General features: G+C 40.1%; 1 protein-coding gene across 2 annotated transcripts in view; it reads right to left on the bottom strand.

Annotated features, from left to right (window-relative positions):
* The window catches only part of LOC124796309 (DNA mismatch repair protein Mlh3-like), a 177,787-nt gene that overhangs the window by 61,344 nt on the left and 97,072 nt on the right, over positions 1–19,371 (bottom strand). For both annotated transcript variants that reach the window (XM_047260436.1, XM_047260437.1), the window contains exon 6: positions 6,313–6,482. In XM_047260436.1, coding sequence (XP_047116392.1) covers positions 6,313–6,482 — 170 coding nt within the window. The remainder of the gene's footprint in view (positions 1–6,312; positions 6,483–19,371) is intronic.

Genomic DNA, 19,371 nt, shown 5'->3' with positions numbered 1-19,371 from the left:
ATTGTCCACGTCTCACTTCCATACATGGCTACATTCCATACAAATACTTTCAGAAACGACTTCCTGACATTTAAATCTATACCCAATGTTAACAAATTTCTCTTCTTCAAAAACGCTTTACTTGCCATTGCCAGTCTACATTTTATATCCTCTCTACTTCAACCATCATCAGTTATTTTGCTCCCCAAATAGCAGAACTCCTTTACTACTTTAAGTGTCTCATTTCCTAATCTAATTCCCTCAGCGTCACCCGATTTAATTCGACTACATTCCATTATCCTTGTTTTGCTTTTGTTGATGTTCATCTTATACCTTCCTTTCAAGACACTGTCCATTCCATTCAACTGCTCTTCCAAGTCCTTTGCTGTCTCTGACAAAATTACAATGTCATCGGCGAACCTCAAAGTTTTTATTTCTTCTCCATGGATTTTAATACCTACTCCGAACTTTTCTTTTGTTTCTTTTATTGCTTGCTCAATATACAGATTGAATAACATCGGGGACAGGCTACAACCTCGTCTCACTCCCTTCCCAACCACTGCTTCCCTTTCATACCCCTCGACTCTTATAACTGCCATCTGCCTTCTGTACAAATTGTAAATAGCCTTTCGATCCTGGTATTTTACACCTGCCGCCTTCAGAATTTGAAAGAGAGTATTCCAGTCAACATTGTCAAAAGCTTTCTCTAAGTCTACAAATGCTAGAAACGTAGGTTTGACTTTCCTTAATCTATATTCTAAGATAAGTTGTAGGGTCAGTATTGCCTCACGTGTTCCAACATTTCTACGGAATCCAAACTGATCTTCCCCGAGGTCAGCTTCTATCAGCTTTTCCATTTGTCTGTAAAGAATTCGCGTTAGTATTTTGCAGCTGTGACTTATTAAACTGATAGTTCAGTAATTTTCACATCTGTCAACACCTGCTTTCTTTGGGATTGGAATTATTATATTCTTCTTGAAGTCTGAGGGTATTTCGCCTGTCTCATACATCTTGCTCACCAGATGGTAAGAGTTTTGTGAGGACTGGCTCTCCTAAGGCTGTCAGTAGTTCTAATGGAATGTTGTCTACTCCACGGGCCTTGTTTCGACTTCTACTCCGGGGGCCTTGTTTCGAAGCATATAGGCAAACAGATTTCTGGTAGCTACTGCACTTCAGTAGGTTTTGTAGAGTAACGCCAGTTGCAAAATGACTGTGTGGACAATGTGACCTATTTTACACATTTTAGTTCTACTTGACAATGCTTTGCTGAGTGTATTTATGTGTTTTGACGATGCCATTACGGCTTTATCACATTAGGGAATGGTGCAGAACAGGTATTCTTTACCTTATTTTATCTGTACATTTCCCAGTTTGTGTGAGAGTATATTGTGATATGAAATGTTTTGTATTGTTTTGAGAAATAGACTGCCCACTAGGTGTATAGTTTTTTATTTTGTAAATCTGTAGATGGTCATCACTGACTGAAACCGGTCATCATCAAAGGAATTTATATTGTGATCAAAGAACGGAATAATAATAATAATAATAATAATAATAATAATAAAATATTGACAGACTTGTTAAAACTGTGAGAATACTAATAAATATCTGTTGTGTTACTGTAGCTGCAACTTGCACCCTTTCTTATCCTATGGCCCCAGTAAACGCTACAATTAGCAACTAGCAAGTCAACATCTCTTTGCTGAATATTTTGATAAACTTTGTTCAGTATGCGTCTAAACTGTGTCTGCCAGATTGTTAATATCAGTCTTTTTACCATTGTATTACACAATTTGGTGACTCACTTTTAGACTGTGCTGAATGCATTATTTGTTCATAAATCATTATTTTCATAAAATTAATGTTTACAATGTTGCCACTGAAATAATCATGCAGTACACAGTTTGTCCTAGCTCTATTAGGGCTGTAGCTATGAAAAATAAAAGTCATGTATTACATTCATAAAACCACTGTACTTATTTGAAATAGACTCCCTCTGAATCAAAACATATCTGAAATCGTTTTAAAAGTGTATAGTAGCAATCACTGTAGCCTTCTTTTGGAAGCAGTCACTGTAGTCCTTTTGCATTTAGTACTGCAGTACAATTTTCTTGGACTTCCTTAACTGCATCATAAAACTGACCTTCCATGGCCGTCTTCAATTTGGCGAACAACCAGAAGTCTGATGGAACCAAATTCAGCAAACATGATTGGTGATCCAGGACTGTGAACCATTTGCTGCCCAAAAACTTGTACACAGTCTTCACTCTGTGGGCTGAGGTGTTGTCATGGAGAAGAAACCAGGAACCTGCCTCTTGGTATTTGGGTCAAAATCGACAAATTCTCACCCACAAATGCTGAAAGACCAAAAAAACTTGAACATGTCTTGTCATTGTTCCACTGCAATTTTCTGACAAGTGTCTGACACATACTGTTACATTCACGGCCAGGACACCTGCAGCAGCAATGCTACAGCTTTGACTTCCTACACTGCTGTTCTTGAAATTTCAAGGATTGTAACATCACAACTCGCCATGAGATAGCATTGCAGTTTTCAGTTTCACACAAGCAGTCCTGTCAGAACTGGGACACATTATGTATTTTCCAACTTGTTTTTTGGGAATTATAAATTAAAGTGCACAGTAAACTGGTAATTGCTCAAATATAATTTAAACATATTAAAGGTGTAGACTAGCGTAACTTAAAGCATTGGTGTTGTGTCCATTATGATTTGAATTCACTGAATACCTACATTGTTTTCAATAAGACTACAAATTTAAGGTGCTGTCATGGACTTCAGTCTAAAACCGGATTAGTAACATCACAACCCATCTTCAGGTTGGCAATTAAACATGAACTCATGAAACTGCTGGCTGGATTCCCTAAGATGCTCCCCACCTGGCACTGCCCAAGAATCATATACAGCTTATGATATGCTTCGGGCAAGCATAGTTCCATCTTTAATCGTCTTGCAAAACATATTTCTGGCTAATGACACAATAATAAGTAACAAGTTTGTTCCAAAAACCAAGTAGTAAAATATTGCATACATCACTGAAAAATGCTTTTAAATGTCTTGGTTGTTTTAGATTTGCATAGCAGTACATGTACTCTTTAATGGCAGTTGTTGCTGAAAAATGTGAATTCTATACGAAACATTTTCCCCATGGTGGATGCACTTCTGCCTACATTTAAAACTGAAGTTCTCCATTCTGATGGAAAATTTGTTAAAGGAGTACATAAGGACAGAGTAATTCAAGACCCAAAAATATTTCAAAACTAGACTTTTCCTTATGGCTTCACTCACATACGGATTCAATGCATATATTGGACACAATGCCTCCTACTCCTTCTCTGCATCCATCTCTTCCCCCCCCCCCTCCTCCCCTTCCACCTCTCTGCTTACCTCATCTTCCCACCTCTTTCTGTCTCTCTCTTCCTCCTCCCTCTATTTGTCCATTTCATCCACCGCCCTCTCTCTGACCATATCTTCCTCACCCCTCTCTCTGTCCATTATTCTTCTTCCTCCTCTTTCTGTCCATTTTCTCCTCTCCCCTCTACTTGTTCCACCTACCCACTACCCTTCTTTTCCTTTCACGTCTCCTGCATCATCTTCTCCTCCTCCCCCTCCCTCTGTTCATCTCCTCCTCCTTTCTCTCTCTGTCCATGTTATTCCCATCCTCACTCTCTGCCTATCTCCTCCTGGCCCTATCTCCCTTTCCACCTCCTCCTAATGCACTATTCCTATCCATCTCCTCCTGCCTCCTCTTGCTGTCCACTTATTCCTCCCCACTTCTTCCTAATCATCTCTTACTGCCACCTCTCCAGATCCATCTCCTCTCGCTAACCATCTCTTTCTGTCCCTCTCCTTCCCCCCCCCCCCCCCTTCCCTGTTCCTCTTGGCCCCTCTCTGCCCATCTGCTCCTGTCTCCTCTCTCCCTAACCATGCCCCCTGCCCCTCTTTCTGTCCACCCCCTCCTCCATCCATCACAACATACCCCCAGCTCTGCCCAGCCACATGAGTAGCCCCTGTAAAACAGGTTGATAAAGCAGTCCGATACTACTCCCACATCACACTTATCGTACAGGGCAGCCTTTACATCAGGGCCAATAAATGATTTTCCCACAGGAGCATAGATATGGGCAAAGAATTGTTTATTCAGTGCCTGCCATGTAGGCTAACCTGTGCAACAGGCATGTTGTGTGGGAGTAATATTGGCCTGCCTTATAGAACTGCTTTATAGGGCAGCCTACACATCAGGGTGTGCAAAACCATTTCTTGTCACTGACAAGTAAGTTGCCCTGCACAGCAGGTTCATAAGGGCGGCTCATACTATTCCAACAAAACACTCCTGTCATTCTGGGCAGCCTATGTCTTGGGGGCTGAAAAATCATTTCTTGCCCCTGGTGTGAAGACTGCCTTGCAATGCAGGTTGGTAAGGCAGACCAATTCTTCTCCCATACAATGTGCCTGTTGTGCAGGGCAGCCTACATGACAGTGGCTGAAAAACAAGTTTCTGAGTTATGTCCACTCCCATGAGAGCAAGGGGGTTCTAAATACAGTGCTGATACTAATGAAGTTTTCCATCCGTGTACCAAATTTGGTTGAAATTGATCCAGGGGCTTGGGAGGAGGTGCTGGACACACATACAAGCATGCTGCTCTCTCTCTCTCTCTCTCTCTCTCCCTCTCTCCGAGTGTGTGTGTGTGTGTGTGTGTGTGTGTGTGTGTGTGTGTGTGTGTGTGTGTGTGTGTGCCCACGTGTAGATGAGCAAACAATGTACAGGAACATAATTTTTATGGTGAGTTTAATAGAATTTTTCTTACTCAAATATGCATCAGTTGGTCTGGCAATCGACATAGCAATGCATCCACATGCTTAGAAGCCTACACTCACACAGGGTGTACCATTCTTACACCATATCACCACAGCACAATGCTGTGAGAACTTTTCTTTCCTTTTAAGTGCTCTTGGCCAGAAACTATGTACATTAAGTTTAGTTGCACTTAAATAATAACTACTGCTTTGTAAGCCATGAGCTGTTAACCTACTAGCTAAACCATTTACATTATATTACAAGTCTTTTACAATGATATTTTTGTCACTGGAAGAACAGAATGCTTAACCATTGATTAAATAAAAAGAAGGAATTTGCCCAAGCTAGAACCCTGTGGCATCGACCCTTCTTTCACTTTACAGCAAAACAGAGTTCTCTGTTTGTTACCACAGGAGGAAAGCATTGTGCTTCACATTTATGAGATATGGAAACAATCACTGGTGAACTTTCCCCCTAATTCCACATTGTTCTGACTTATGCAAAAGCATAGCATGATCCATACAAAATAATCCTTTTGTCAAAGCAGCAAAGGTGGCTACAGTCCTCAATGAATCATTTAACCCTGCAAATGTTTCACATACAAAGGAAGAAATAACATTTTCAATTGACCCTCCTTTTTTAATCCAAACTGTAACTTTGATGACAAGTAATATGGGGCTTTTATTACATAGTGATAATTAATGGCATTCATGACTGTTGACTGTACCCCATTTTGTTTCCAGACCATACCATGTTGAGTGAATGTTCGCCTGGCATGTTTTTTGCTCTCAACTTTCCTGACTATAGGTGATAATGACTAAAAAAATAACATTTCTCTCACTTACATGCTTGCACAGCCATATTCTGCAAGCCTGTGTTCACAATTAAAATACTGATAATGGTTGAGTGCACACTTCAATTTCATGTCACATAAATTATTATTCTTGTAAGTTAAGCTTAAATCATGTACTAAGCATTAATGTAAGCAAAAGGTACGTCAGAAGTGGGAGTGACAGCACATTATATTTGGGGTGGAAATGGAGAGAGAGGAGTAGGTTAGAAACTATTAACCCCCCTCTGAACCCATCACTGGATCCGCATCCATTTCCATTGGTTTTTCTCCCATCTGTACCTTTAAAATAATTTGTGAGTGAAGCTAATGATGAACTGGTTGAACTTATGGGTAACATAACTTAATTCAATATGGTAAAACCATGTGCAATGTGTTATGCCATGGATGTTTACTTTGAAAGGGATTTCACACAGCTTCAGTCAACTCCACAATTCTAGGCACAAAGGCCACAATCATCAAGCAGTGCAATCAATGGTGCATTAAGTGCATTTTATGTTTCTCATAAACAATCTGTACACAGTATCTAACATAACTACCACTGTTCCACTCACTGAAATGTTCTGCTGAGTAATTCCCATTCCACACAGATTTAACACATTCATCACTGAACATATTTTTACAATTTATGAATCAGTATACATGTTATTGAGAAATAATACTTACATGCATATTACAAAATATATTTTTTTTGTATTCTGTCAGATACATTATCTGCGATACTTTTGCCGACAACTTCGCAAGTTTCTTTTCATACAATGATTCATTGGGCTTTCTGGAGTGCTTCATCCGTCTTTCAGCATCAAGTAATAGTTTCTTCACAAGTTTTTTAGACTCTGCATTGGGAACATAAATATTTTTGTAAATAAACAGTAATAATTAAGAATACAAAAAATTGAGTTAAATGCATTCACTGTACTGTCACAAAGTGAAAAAAAAATAAATATTCTGGTAGATACCATCTGAATTTTAAAGATGTCTTTTAAATGAATTGTTCTAACTTACATATTTACAAGATAGAATAGGACTGCAGTTAAGTACATATAGATTTCTTTTATCAGATAGATTCATTCAAAACTAAATGCCTCTTAAAATGCAAGTTTGAAGGAATTTCATTTTAAAAAGAGTCAACAGCTCACTTGCAGACAAATGACAGTTATGTGTACGAAATGAAAAAATCCTGATTTTGTTTTATTTCCAGAATAAATCTTTTACTCTTCAGTGGAGAGGGTGCTATTTTGAAAATGTCTGACTATTTAAAACTGTTGCTAGACTAGGTCTCAAACCTGGAACTTTGAGTTTCGTGTGCAATGTTCTTACTGACTGAACCATCAGGTACAATACCAATAGCTATCTCCTACTTCTCAAACTTCACAGAAGCTCTCTGGTATACCTTGCTGGACTAGCACACAGGGAAGAAAGGATACTGCACAGAAGTGGCGCAGGCACACATTAGGGTATTGTTTTCAGAATGAATTTTCACTCTAATGCTGTTGCAGACAATTTTGAAACTTCATTTCTGCCATTTTAGCTCGAGTGTCCTCAGTCAGGCAATGATGGGCAGAGGTGGGCAGGAGTGTACAACATCTCACATGTGTGCAGCCTGGCAGTCAGGCCATGGCATTCATGACTGTAGGCCTTGGTTGAGTGTCTGAGGGCAGGGATAGACATATGTCTCATACACACAAACATGGTACATTGGGGAGCCTGGCAGGTAGCCTTTATTACCTGTGCCAGCCCGTGGCAAGGATGATGGGCGCATGTGGTCACCCATGCCCTGTAGGATAGCACTGGAATATATTGCCCTAGGCTGTGACTAAGTCATTTGTTCACAGTATCATTTCCTTCCGGAGTGCTAATACACCAAGGTAGGCACCAGAGCTTTTGTCAGCAAGGCACACATCTGAGCTTTTGTGAAGTTGAAAGAGGCAGTGGCAGAAGCTAAACTGTGACGGTGGATCATGAACTTTGCTCAAATAGCTCAGCTGGTAATACCAATGCCTGCAAAAGACTTGGAGCTGGATTATAGTCCAGGTGTGACAAACAGTTTTAATCTGCCAGAAAGTTTCAATCATGATTTGTTTGTAACTGGCAATGTAGCACTTGTGATATAATTTCATAATCAATCATGGATTGTAGTACCAAAGTTGATCATGACACATAACAACAAACTCTTTTGCCCTAATACAACATTTTTTAATTTCTGTGAATACTAACCAAAAGTAGGTTGGCAACATGGCACGAACATGTCCAATGTCGACAGTTACTGCGAGCTTCTTTTGTAAGATGGTGGATTGTGATTATTTTTGTGAATTTGAGGTTGGTTTCCATGTTGAGGGATTTGTGGAATGATGGTGAGGAAATGTTCAAGGAAAGAAAATTGTGGAAAGTTAACAGGAGATGATTTAGGTGCAGTAGGAGTGGATCATGGATAAATTGAGGCAGGCGGGGTTCAGTTGTTATTCTATCTTGGACTTCCCATTGTTGAACAATGTGGATAGTTTAATAGACTGCTACTCACCACTTAGAGGAGGCACTGAGTCACAGACAGGCACAATGAAAAAGAATACTACAAATATTCACCTCTCAGAGTCCTTCATCAAAGAGCTGATAATAAGTTTCGAGTGTGATGCAGATCCCACAAAGCCATGGACCCAAGTTGTCAACAATGCACTATGCATGCTGGTGGTGACTCCACAATGGTGTGCACTGTGTTTACATGGAATGAACCATGTGGATAGGAAGGAAGTCCATGAACAGATACTTAGGCATCCCCTTGGGCAAATGACCAAATTATAAACCACATTTGAAGAAATGAGCATGAGAGCCAGGAACATGATGAACAAAATTATTAGTCTTTCCAGTTATGGTTATACACTGCCAATGCAAACAATAAGAATGTATCATCGCACTATCTTAGCTGCAATCATGGGATATTGTGTGAGTGCTTGTATGTACAGACTTCTGCTCAGAACATCAACACGGATGGTAAACATGGTGCAATGGGGAATACTTCTTTGGTTGATGGGAACTTTTGGCAATGTATCAGATGAGGCATTGCAAGTAATACTTGGAATATGTCCAACCAACCTCCAGATATGGAAAAAAGCAGCAATGTATTGGCTGAAGAAAGAACAATAGGAATACATGCCACAAGCAAGTAGCAAATTCATAATAAGATACTCCAACTGTTGCATAAATGATGGGATGACGTGCAAACAGCATGGTGTACCTATTGTTTTCTGCCAAATACAAAACAGAGGCTGGGAATGAGGCATCTGAATCCTCAAGAGGCCTAACACACTTTTTAACTGGTCGTGAGACCTACACTGACTATTGGCATCAAATTGGTAGAAGACAAACCTCCCAGTGTACATATGATGGAGAAGGTCCATCAGAACATTCTATCTGGGGATGTCTTCTGTATGCCAATGTTGCTGATACTGCTTGGCAGCAACTGAATCAGCATGGAAATCTTGGTGTCAAGGAGATACTGCATTGTGAGACAGAATAGCACATTTTGGGCAATACTGACAACACTGTTTCAAAGAAAGCTTGGGCAGCACATCATCTTATCATTCAAGCTCCATCTACTGGACTATGAGAGGTTGCAACAGAAGATCGAGGAGCAAAGCAGTGAAGACAGCTGAGGTCAGCAGTTGCGGCAGAAGAACAGCCAACTCTGCATGCACAGCCATTGCAACAACACTAGAGCGGAACACAGTTGTGGGCCGTGCTTCCACCCAAGGAACCAGAACTGGGAAGACGTGAGCTGGTGTGTGGCTGCACTATCCGCGGATGTCTTCTGTATGCCAATGTTGCTGATAATGACTGGCAGCAACTGAATCAGCATAGAAGTCTTGATGTCACGGAGATTCTGCATTGCAAGACAGAATAGCAGATCTTGGGCAACACTGACAACACTATTTCAAAGAAAGTTTGGGTATCACATCATCTTATCATTCAAGCCCCATCTACTGGACTACGAGAGGTTGCAATAGAAGATCGAGGAGCAACGCAATGAACATAGCTGAAGTTAGCAATTGCGGCAGAAGAACAGTGAACTTTGCATGCACAGCCACTGTAACAACACTAGAGTGAAATGCAGCTGTGGGCTGTGCTTCCACCCAAGGAACCAGAACTGGGAAGACGTGAGCCAGTGTGTGGCTGCACTCCTTACCAGCAACAATGATGCTGCCTCAGAACGGGGAAATTGCCCCTGCAACCCAGGAGCAAACATAATGAAAGAGGCAGATGTAACCACAACACTCTCAATAGGGCCGAAGGAACTGGCAGCAGGGGCCTACAGATCAGGATGCAATGGAGTGAATCGTGGAATTTGACAGACAAGAAAGGATGTTTTGTATTAGTAGCAGACAAAGCTAGATTTGATAGTAGGTGTAGTTTCTATTTAAATAATAGGAATAGTTTCTTCTAATTATTATTATTATTATTATTATTATTATTACTAATGCTAGAAATAAAAACAGTGATGGGAGGTAGTACTGTGTGCGAGGTTATAATGTATATTGCATAATTTGTGTAAGAATCAATACAGTCTGAGTTTAAATTATAGGTAATGCCACAGTGGAATGAATGTATGAATGAAGAAATGAATGAATGGATAATAGCCTACACAGTACGAGACAGAAAAAGAAATCGAAATATACTGCATGAATTTGGACTGCAACTAATATTAGAGTAAGTACATCAGTATTATGAAGAAGCATTACAACATTTCAAACAAATGCTCAACAAAAGAATCCTAAAAAATGTCCTAAACTACAGACTAAACATCAAAAGAGCTGCAGAATGTTCCATGAAGACAAGGAAGGAAAACTTTAATTTTAAATCGAAACGGTCTTCTAAGTACTAAGTCATGTCAGAATGATGATGATGATGACTCTAACAAAGAAACATATTTGTAATTCTAATTAAGCAAAACTTAACTGCAGGTACCACAAACACACATACACTAAAGGAAAACCAATGTGTAAAATTCCTTGTTGTCCACTGAGACAAAACTACAGATATAAATTTTTCAAGGAACTCTATTCAGCATCTTTTGCACCTTGAAGTCTCTCCCCTTGTGTTTACAAGGGTGCTAGCTTATTTTGCACATTTATAATTATTTTTGTCTCCTTAAATCATCTTTTGCAGAAACGTAGCAGAAGCAAACAACACATTCATTCAGCAAAAGGGAGTATTAACATATTGTGCAAAGCAGATGACCAAACATTCTGCAGAGTGGGCTTCGAAAATCTTGCTACTCTTATGCACCTACTACCCCATAAGATTTCCAGGAATTTGCTGCTAGTATTAATGACCAATTTCAATTCAATCTTGATTTACACACCTACAAAACAACAGAGAAAAATAATTTCCACATACACTTGCCCTTTCCCTCAGGAGGGAGTGGATTTTTGTGTCCTGTGTGAAGGTTTTGTTTCCTGACCAACTTAACAAAAAAGCACTTCTCTTATGTCCATAGCAATAGCAGCATAGCGTGGTACAACTCACAACACTGACACTGTAAATATTGCTAAAATTTGACAGTGCTGCTAAGTTTGGATACTGTGGTGATTAAAAGCTGCTGTAGAAGATACAGTTAAAAGTTTAGTTTTAGCTCATCTGCAGAAGTGTCAGCATACATGTATTTACAGTAATTAAGTGTCAAATAATGATAACAGTCACAATCCCAATGACAACAAAGCTAAGTACTTACTGCAGAGTTACTGTAAACAATAAAAAAATTTCCTAAAGTGCTATTTATATAAAGGATGGTTGAGAACTATTCATCAGTTTGTATGATAAAAATAACAAACTACATAACTGTACAATAATATGGAAAGAATAGATTCATGCTCACCTGATAGAGGTGGTGTTGAGTTGTTAACAGGTACAATGAAAAAGAATGCTACTCAGCTTTTGGATAACACACACACACACACACACACACACACACACACACACAGAGCCACTGTGGTCCCTGAGTGCTAAGGCAAAATGCCTTAGCACCCAGAGACCACAGTGGCCATATGTGTGCAAGTTGTGCTTGTGTGAACATTTGTGAGTTTTCTGTCTAGCCTTTTTTTTAACTAAGATGGTATCTGTTTTTTCGGACATGTCCAAAAGAACAGAGACCATTGGTGACCAAGCAGCTTGTTAGAATGAAATTACAATGAAATGAACACCCTTAGCTGTTTACAGGCGTTGACATGCGTCAATGGGGACAGATGAAAATGTGTGCCCCGACCGGGACTCGAACCCGGGATCTCCTGCTTACATGGCAGACGCTCTATCCATGTGACGTTGAGAATGTGGGTTTCACAGGAGGCGTGCCAGAGATAAATCCCTGCAGTCACGCTATCCTCTGTGTCCTCGGTGGCTCAGATGGATAGAGCCGTCGAATATATGTAGCGCTACGCAGGCATGCTTTGTAGACGCAAAGATAAATACTGGCGCCAAAACCTCTGCGTCAGTAAATAAATTTAAAAAAAAAAAGTGGAAGACGAGCTTTTTTTCTCCGCCGCGAGTTTCGACCACTGCATTTTCATACATTATCCAACGAAGTAAATACAAATTCCGTATTGTTCATCTTCGAATGTAGCACAATTTCAGTGTACTACGAAAATCTGACTGGCAAGACTGTTTGGGATGATTGTCAATATGGCCAACTCTACGTTCTGAATTTTTTCATATCTGTGAGAAGAGATGGTTGTTAATAGGAACCTGATGAAATTTGAATCACATACAGTATTCTCTTCACCATAAGAATAATACGAATATAAACATTTTGCCATGTATTCTTTCGTGTTTGCTGCTATCTCATTTAAATCCTGTCTGCCTAATAAACTACGAAACTAGAAAAAAAATGGTTCAAATGGCTCTCCCCCAGCACTATCCTGCTATTTGTCACCCTTTGTCACCCTCCCCTTCCCACACTTCTTCCATACCCCCACTACCTGCTCCAGATAGACTGCTGTTCACCTCTGATGCAAATCCAATCAGGCTTTAGTACCTGGGGGCCATGTGTGTGTGGGATGTGCTTGTGAGAATATGTGTGTGTGTGTGTGTGTGTGTGTGTGTGTGTGTGTGTGTGTGTGTGTGTGTGTGTGTGTTCCATCTATCCTGAACTTCCCACTGTTTGAAATTATGTAACTATATTTTTTTTTAAAAGTTGGTTAACTTAATACTTCTGAAGAACACAAAATTAAAACCGGTCTCTGCAATATTGACAGTTAAATCCCACATGCAGGAGACATCATCTTCCATGGAAAATACTCAGTAACATAAAAGTTAGCAGATTCAGTAAGTCTGTGATTACATACAAGGGTTTTTTCCACAAATTATGCACTGGTATCATAAGTGAGTCATCTTTTATTAAACAAAATTACAACAATCATGTAATTCCATTTTTTCATTGAGCAAATACTGTTAAATAACCATTTCAACAAAAAACTGCCACAGTAGAAAAAAATGTGGAAAAAGCCACAGATAATAAAAAATTCGAAAAATGGTCTACAGTGTTAAGACTCCCAATATTTTTTTCATGTTGGGTTCTGTGATGGATCCAGCTTGGATGCAGATATGGCTAGCCTATTGCACCACAATTATAGAGAAAGAGCAGCTGGTCTATAAGCCACAAGCTGAATTGACAGTAGCACATGCAGAATCAGAACAGTTGACAGATGTAGTTGGAAGCAGAAAAGTTAGGAACAGAGTAGCTGACTGGACTGTGGTCAAACCTGCCAAATCAGGCAGGATGTTCAAGAGATACTGCAAGCATATTATCTTTAGTGCAGATCTCTCCAGTGGCATCACTGCACTGGAGAATGAGGACAAAATTGTGCAGACAACCCAAGGCCTTCAAGAACACTCTGATGAGACAGGGAAGAAAGTGCAAGCTAAGGTTAGTAATAGTCACAGGGTTAAAAAGTTCAAGACAGCCCTCCTGCTAGGGAGCAGACATGGGAGGGAAATATTTCAACTAGTGTAGAACTCCCTGAGTAGGAAATACCATGTAACTAATATTTTAAGCAATGTCACCTGTGATGTAGCTGATGTAGCCTTGCTGGGGAAATATCTTGGTGAAGAAGATCAGATCATGTAGTGGTTACTGGAGGTGTCAGGAATAATCTGAACCATAGCCTCAACAACAAAATTGAGGATGATATCAGGCCCATTACTGAGTAAGCTTCTCACATGAATGTGAAGATTGTGCCACTCTTTCAGCGTTATGGAATACCATGGATGAACTGTTGACAATGTGAATTCAGTGATTCACGAGTTGGTCGACAAATTGGGTCAGTCACACATGGGTATGACTGATGAATCACCCTTCACACTGCCACACTACACATGGCTGGACTTTCCCATCAAAACGTAACAAGGCTGGTCTATAAGAAAAATGTACAAAGCAATACAGGACACTGAAAAAAATCTACAGGTATTTTTACACATGTTATGCATAACAGGAATTATCTAAACGTGATAAAAATTGAACAGATGCACTTAATGGATAAAAGTTAATATAACATTGCTGTAGGCATTATTGTGAGGAAAGGGGGAATGGCTGTGTACACAAAAGGGATACACAGAGTAAATAGAATGAAACTGTGACTCAAGTTTAGAAGAATGATTGACCAAACACTGAATAAACAAGGTATCTACTACAACAGTTAATGTCTGTAAAGGACTCTCACAAACCCGAAAGAAATTACGGTCATTCTGTAAAGTGTGTTGGGTCTCTTATTGCTCATGTTGTATATTAACGACCAGTCAGAAAAATGCGTAGCAAAATGATGCACCAATTTATACATAGCATAACTATGAGAAGTATGAAAAATTATAAATATGTCATAAAATATGATTCTGTTGGTTGTTAGCAATGGTATCCACACCAGCCCTCACTATTCCTACCAGCGAAGAGGGTGTGCTGTGGCCTTACTGGGCAGTCTTCAAAGATAATGTTTTGCTAACAGTTGTAGTTGTAGCAGTCAGGTTGCAGTGAACAGTTTTTGGGGTATATCAGACACATTAGCCTCATAGTTTAAATTTTTGTACATTTTTTGGCTCTTCACTATTTTGAGGACATTTTGGACTTGAATTAATTTTCGCACAGTTTGAAATTACTATAAGTGGTGGTTGCTATCAGAATTAGTAAATGTAACATGGCCAGGTTGATAATTTTGCAAACAGTATCGTATTGGGCTACTCATGCATAGTCTGAATAGAGTAACAGTCAGCAGCCACCAAGCTCACATGAGGGCCTTGATGAATGTATAGACAGCTGCTTTAGCCTTGATGAATGCACTTACTGTTTATAGTGTTTGTTAACAATTACTGCTGAAAGTCTTCCTTATCCACATAAGCTGTCCGCAGTTACATGCCCAGTTAGCAAAATCTGAGGGCATTTTAGAGTTTGAAAAAGTAAATGCAAGCTATGTGGGCCCCTACACCAATTCATAATGAGTATCAAATTGAGGTCCCATTTCAGTAAGGTACATAGAGAGAAGTGCATGTCATCGTCTTACATAGAAAGTCAGCTCACAATATAGAGCTACTGCTTGTTGAACCCAGCTGACCAACTGAATGCCAACAATTATCAGACATGGTTATTTAATGTAACTAGGTTCAGAATCAGTGAGGTATTTTTACAAGTGTGTGATCACAAATTCTATGCACAACTGAAGCAATATAATTGGGCAAAATCAATTTTCAATGACAGTCATACCGCTGGGTGTCCTAATGGATTAGCATTGGCTGTTTCTTAAGTTTCTCCTGTGATGCATTATTCTTCTGAAATACACTGAGGTGGCAAAAGTCATGGGATACCTCCTAATATTGAGTAGGACTTCCTTTTTAACTAAGATGGTATCATCGGTGACCAAGTAGCTTGTTAGAATGAAATTACAATGAAATGAACACCCTTAGCTGCTTATAGGCATTGACATACGTCAACGGGGACAGATGAAAATGTGTGCCCCGACCGGGACTCAAACCCGGGATCTCCTGCTTACATGGCAGACGCTCTATCCATGTGACGTTGAGAATGTGGATTTCGCAGGAGGCGTGCCAGAGATAAATCCCTGCAGTCACGCTATCCTCTGTGTCCTTGGTTGCTCAGTGGCTCAGACGGATAGAACGTCTGCCATGTAAGCAGGAGATCCTGGGTTCAAGTCCCGGTCAGGGTACACATTTTCATCTGTCCCCATTGACGTATGTCAACGCCTGTAAGCAGCTAAGGGTGTTCATTTCATTGTAAGGACTTTTTTTGCCTGGCATAGTGCAGAAACTAGATGTGGCATCAATTCAACATGTTGATGGAAGCCCTCGCAGAAATATTGAGCCATTCTGCCTCCGTAGCCATATATAATTGCGAAAGTGTTGCCAGTGCAGGATACTGTACATGAACTGACCTCTAGATCATGTCCCATAAATGTTCAATGGGGTTCTTGTCAGGCAATCTGGGTGGCCAGATCATTCATTTGAACTATCAAGGACTCTGTCGCGAAAGACTTCATAGTCATGTCAAAAACCAATTGTGAACAATTGTGGCCCAGTTACATGGTGCATTGTCATCCATAAATATCCCATCATTGTTTGGGAACATGAAGTTCATTAACTACTGCAAATAGTCTCCAAGTAGCTGAACATAACCATTTCCAGGCAACGATCAGTTTAGTTGAACCAGAGGACACAGTCCATTCCATGTAAACACAGCGCACACCATTATGGAGTCACCACCAGCCTGCATAGTGCATCGTTGACAACTTGGGTCCACGGCTTCGTGGGGTCTGCATCACACTCGAAACTTATTATCAGCTCTTACCAACTGAAATCAGGACTCATCTGACAAGGCCACAGTTTTCCAATCATCTAGGGCCCAGCCAATATCATCCCAAGACCAGGAGAAGCACTACAGGTGATATTGAGCAGTTAGCAAAGGCATTTGCATTGGTCTTCTGCTGCCATAGCCAATTGACGCCAACTTTCACTGCACTGTCCTAAAGGATATGTTCACTGTACATCCCACATTGATTTCTGTGTTATTTCAACAACTCTATCCTAAAGCCATTGTTCTTGGTTAAGGATGTTGGACACTGTGTTGTGCATGGTGACAGGTAATGCCTGAAATTTTGTATTCTCAGCACACTCTTGACACTGTGGTTCTCTTCTGAGTTCTCTAACGATTCCCAAAATGGAAAGTCTCATGCATCTAGCTGTAACTACCATTCCGTGTTCAAAGTCTGTTAATTCGCAGCGTGTGGCCTTAATCACGTTGGAAACTTTTTCACATGAATCACTGAGAACAAGTGAAAGCTCCACCAGTGCAGTGCCATTTCATACCTTGTTGTTGTTGTTGTTGTTGTTGTGGTCTTCAGTCCTGAGACTGGTTTGATGCAGCTCTCCGTGCCACCCTATCCTGTGCAAGCCCTTTCATCTCCCAGTACCTACTGCAACCTACATCCTTCTGAATCTGCTTAGTGTATTCATCTCTTGGTCTCCCTCTACGATTTTTACCCTCCACGCTGCCCTCCAATACTAAATTGGTGATCCCTTGATGCCTCAGAACATGTCCTACCAACCGATCCCTTCTTCTGGTCAAGTTGTGCCACAAACTTCTCTTCTCCCCAATCCTATTCAATACTTCCTCATTAGTTATGTGATCTACCCATCTAATCTCCAGCATTCTTCTGTAGCACCACATTTCGAAAGCTTCTATTCTCTTCTTGTCCAAACTATTTATCGTCCATGTTTCACTTCCATACATGGCTACACTCCATACGAATACTTTCAGAAATGACTTCCTGACACTTAAATCTATACTCGATGTTAACAAATTTCTCTTCTTCAGAAACGCTTTCCTTGCCATTGCCAGCCTACATTTTATATCCTCTCTACTTCGACCATCATCAGTTATTTTGCTCCCCAAATAGCAAAACTCCTTTACTACTTTAAGTGCCTCATTTCCTAATCTAATTCCCTCAGCATCACCCGACTTAATTAGACTACATTCCATTATCCTTGTTTTGCTTTTGTTGATGTTCATCTTATATCCTCCTTTCAAGACACTGTTCATTCCATTCAACTGCTCTTCCAAGTTCTTTGCTGTCTCTGACAAAATTACAATGTCATCGGCGAACCTCAAAGTTTTTATTTCTTCTCCATGAATTTTAATACCTACTCCGAATTTTTCTTTTGTTTCCTTTACTGCTTGCTCAATATACAGATTGAACAACATCGGGGAGAGGCTACAACCCTGTCTTAATCCCTTCACAACCACTGCTTCCCTTTCATGTCCCTCGACTCTTATAACTGCCATCTGGTTTCTGTACAAATTGTAAATAGCCTTTCGCTCCCTGTATTTTACCCCTGCCACCTTTAGAATTTGAAAGAGAGTATTCCAGTCAACATTGTCAAAAGCTTTCTCTAAGTCTACAAATGCTAGAAACATAGGTTTGCCTTTCCTTAATCTTTCTTCTAAAATAAGTCGTAAGGTCAGTATTGCCTCACGTGTTCCAGTGTTTCTACGGAATCCAAACTGATGTTCCCCGAGGTTGGCTTCTACTAGTTTTTCCATTCGTCTATAAAGAATTCGTGTTAGTATTTTGCAGCTGTGACTTATTAAGCTGATAGTTCGGTAATTTTCACATCTGTCAACACCTGCTTTCTTTGGGATTGGAATTATTATATTCTTCTTGAAGTCTGAGGGTATTTCGCCTGTTTCATACATCTTGCTCACCAGATGGTAGTGTTTTGTCAGGACTGGCTCTCCCACGGCCGTCAGTAGTTCCAATGGAATGTTGTCTACTCCGGGGGCCTTGTTTCGACTCAGGTCTTTCAGTGCTCTGTCAAACTCTTCACGCAGTATCATATCTCCCATTTCATCTTCATCTACATCCTCTTCCATTTCCATAATATTGTCTTCAAGTACATCGCCCTTGTATAGACCCTCTATATACTCCTTCCACCTTTCTGCTTTCCCTTCTTTGCTTAGAACTGGGTTTCCATCTGAGCTCTTGATATTCATACAAGTCGTTCTCCTATCTCCAAAGGTCTCTTTAATTTTCCTGTAGGCGGTATCTATCTTACCCCTAGTGAGATAGGCCTCTACATCCTTACATTTGTCCTCTAGCCATCCCTGCTTAGCCATTTTGCACTTCCTGTCGATCTCATTTTTGAGACGTTTGTATTCCTTTTTGCCTGTTTCACTTAGTGCATTTTTATATTTTCTCCTTTCATCAATTAAATTCAGTATTTCTTCTGTTACCCAAGGATTTCTACTAGCCCTCGTCTTTTCACCTACTTGATCCTCTGCTGCCTTCACTACTTCATCCCTCAAAGCTACCCATTCTTCTTCTACTGTATTTATTTCCCCCATTCCTGTCAATTGCCCCCTTATGCTCTCCCTGAATCTCTGTACAACCTCTGGTTCTTTTAGTTTATCCAGGTCCCATCTCCTTAAACTCCCACCTTTTTGCAGTTTCTTCAGTTTTAATCTACAGGTCATAACCAATAGATTGTGGTCAGAGTCCACATCTGCCCCTGGAAATGTCTTACAATTTAAAACCTGGTTCCTAAATCTCTGTCTTACCATTATATAATCTATCTGATACCTTTTAGTATCTCCAGGGTTCTTCCATGTATACAACCTTCTTTCATGATTCTTAAACCAAGTGTTAGTTATGATTATGTTGTGCTCTGTGCAAAATTCTACAA

This window comes from Schistocerca piceifrons, chromosome 4 (assembly GCF_021461385.2).
Source record: "Schistocerca piceifrons isolate TAMUIC-IGC-003096 chromosome 4, iqSchPice1.1, whole genome shotgun sequence".
Classification (NCBI taxonomy): Eukaryota; Metazoa; Arthropoda; class Insecta; order Orthoptera; family Acrididae; genus Schistocerca; species Schistocerca piceifrons.
Note: the sequence above shows the minus strand (reverse complement) of the source record. Positions and strands in the feature narration are given on the sequence as shown.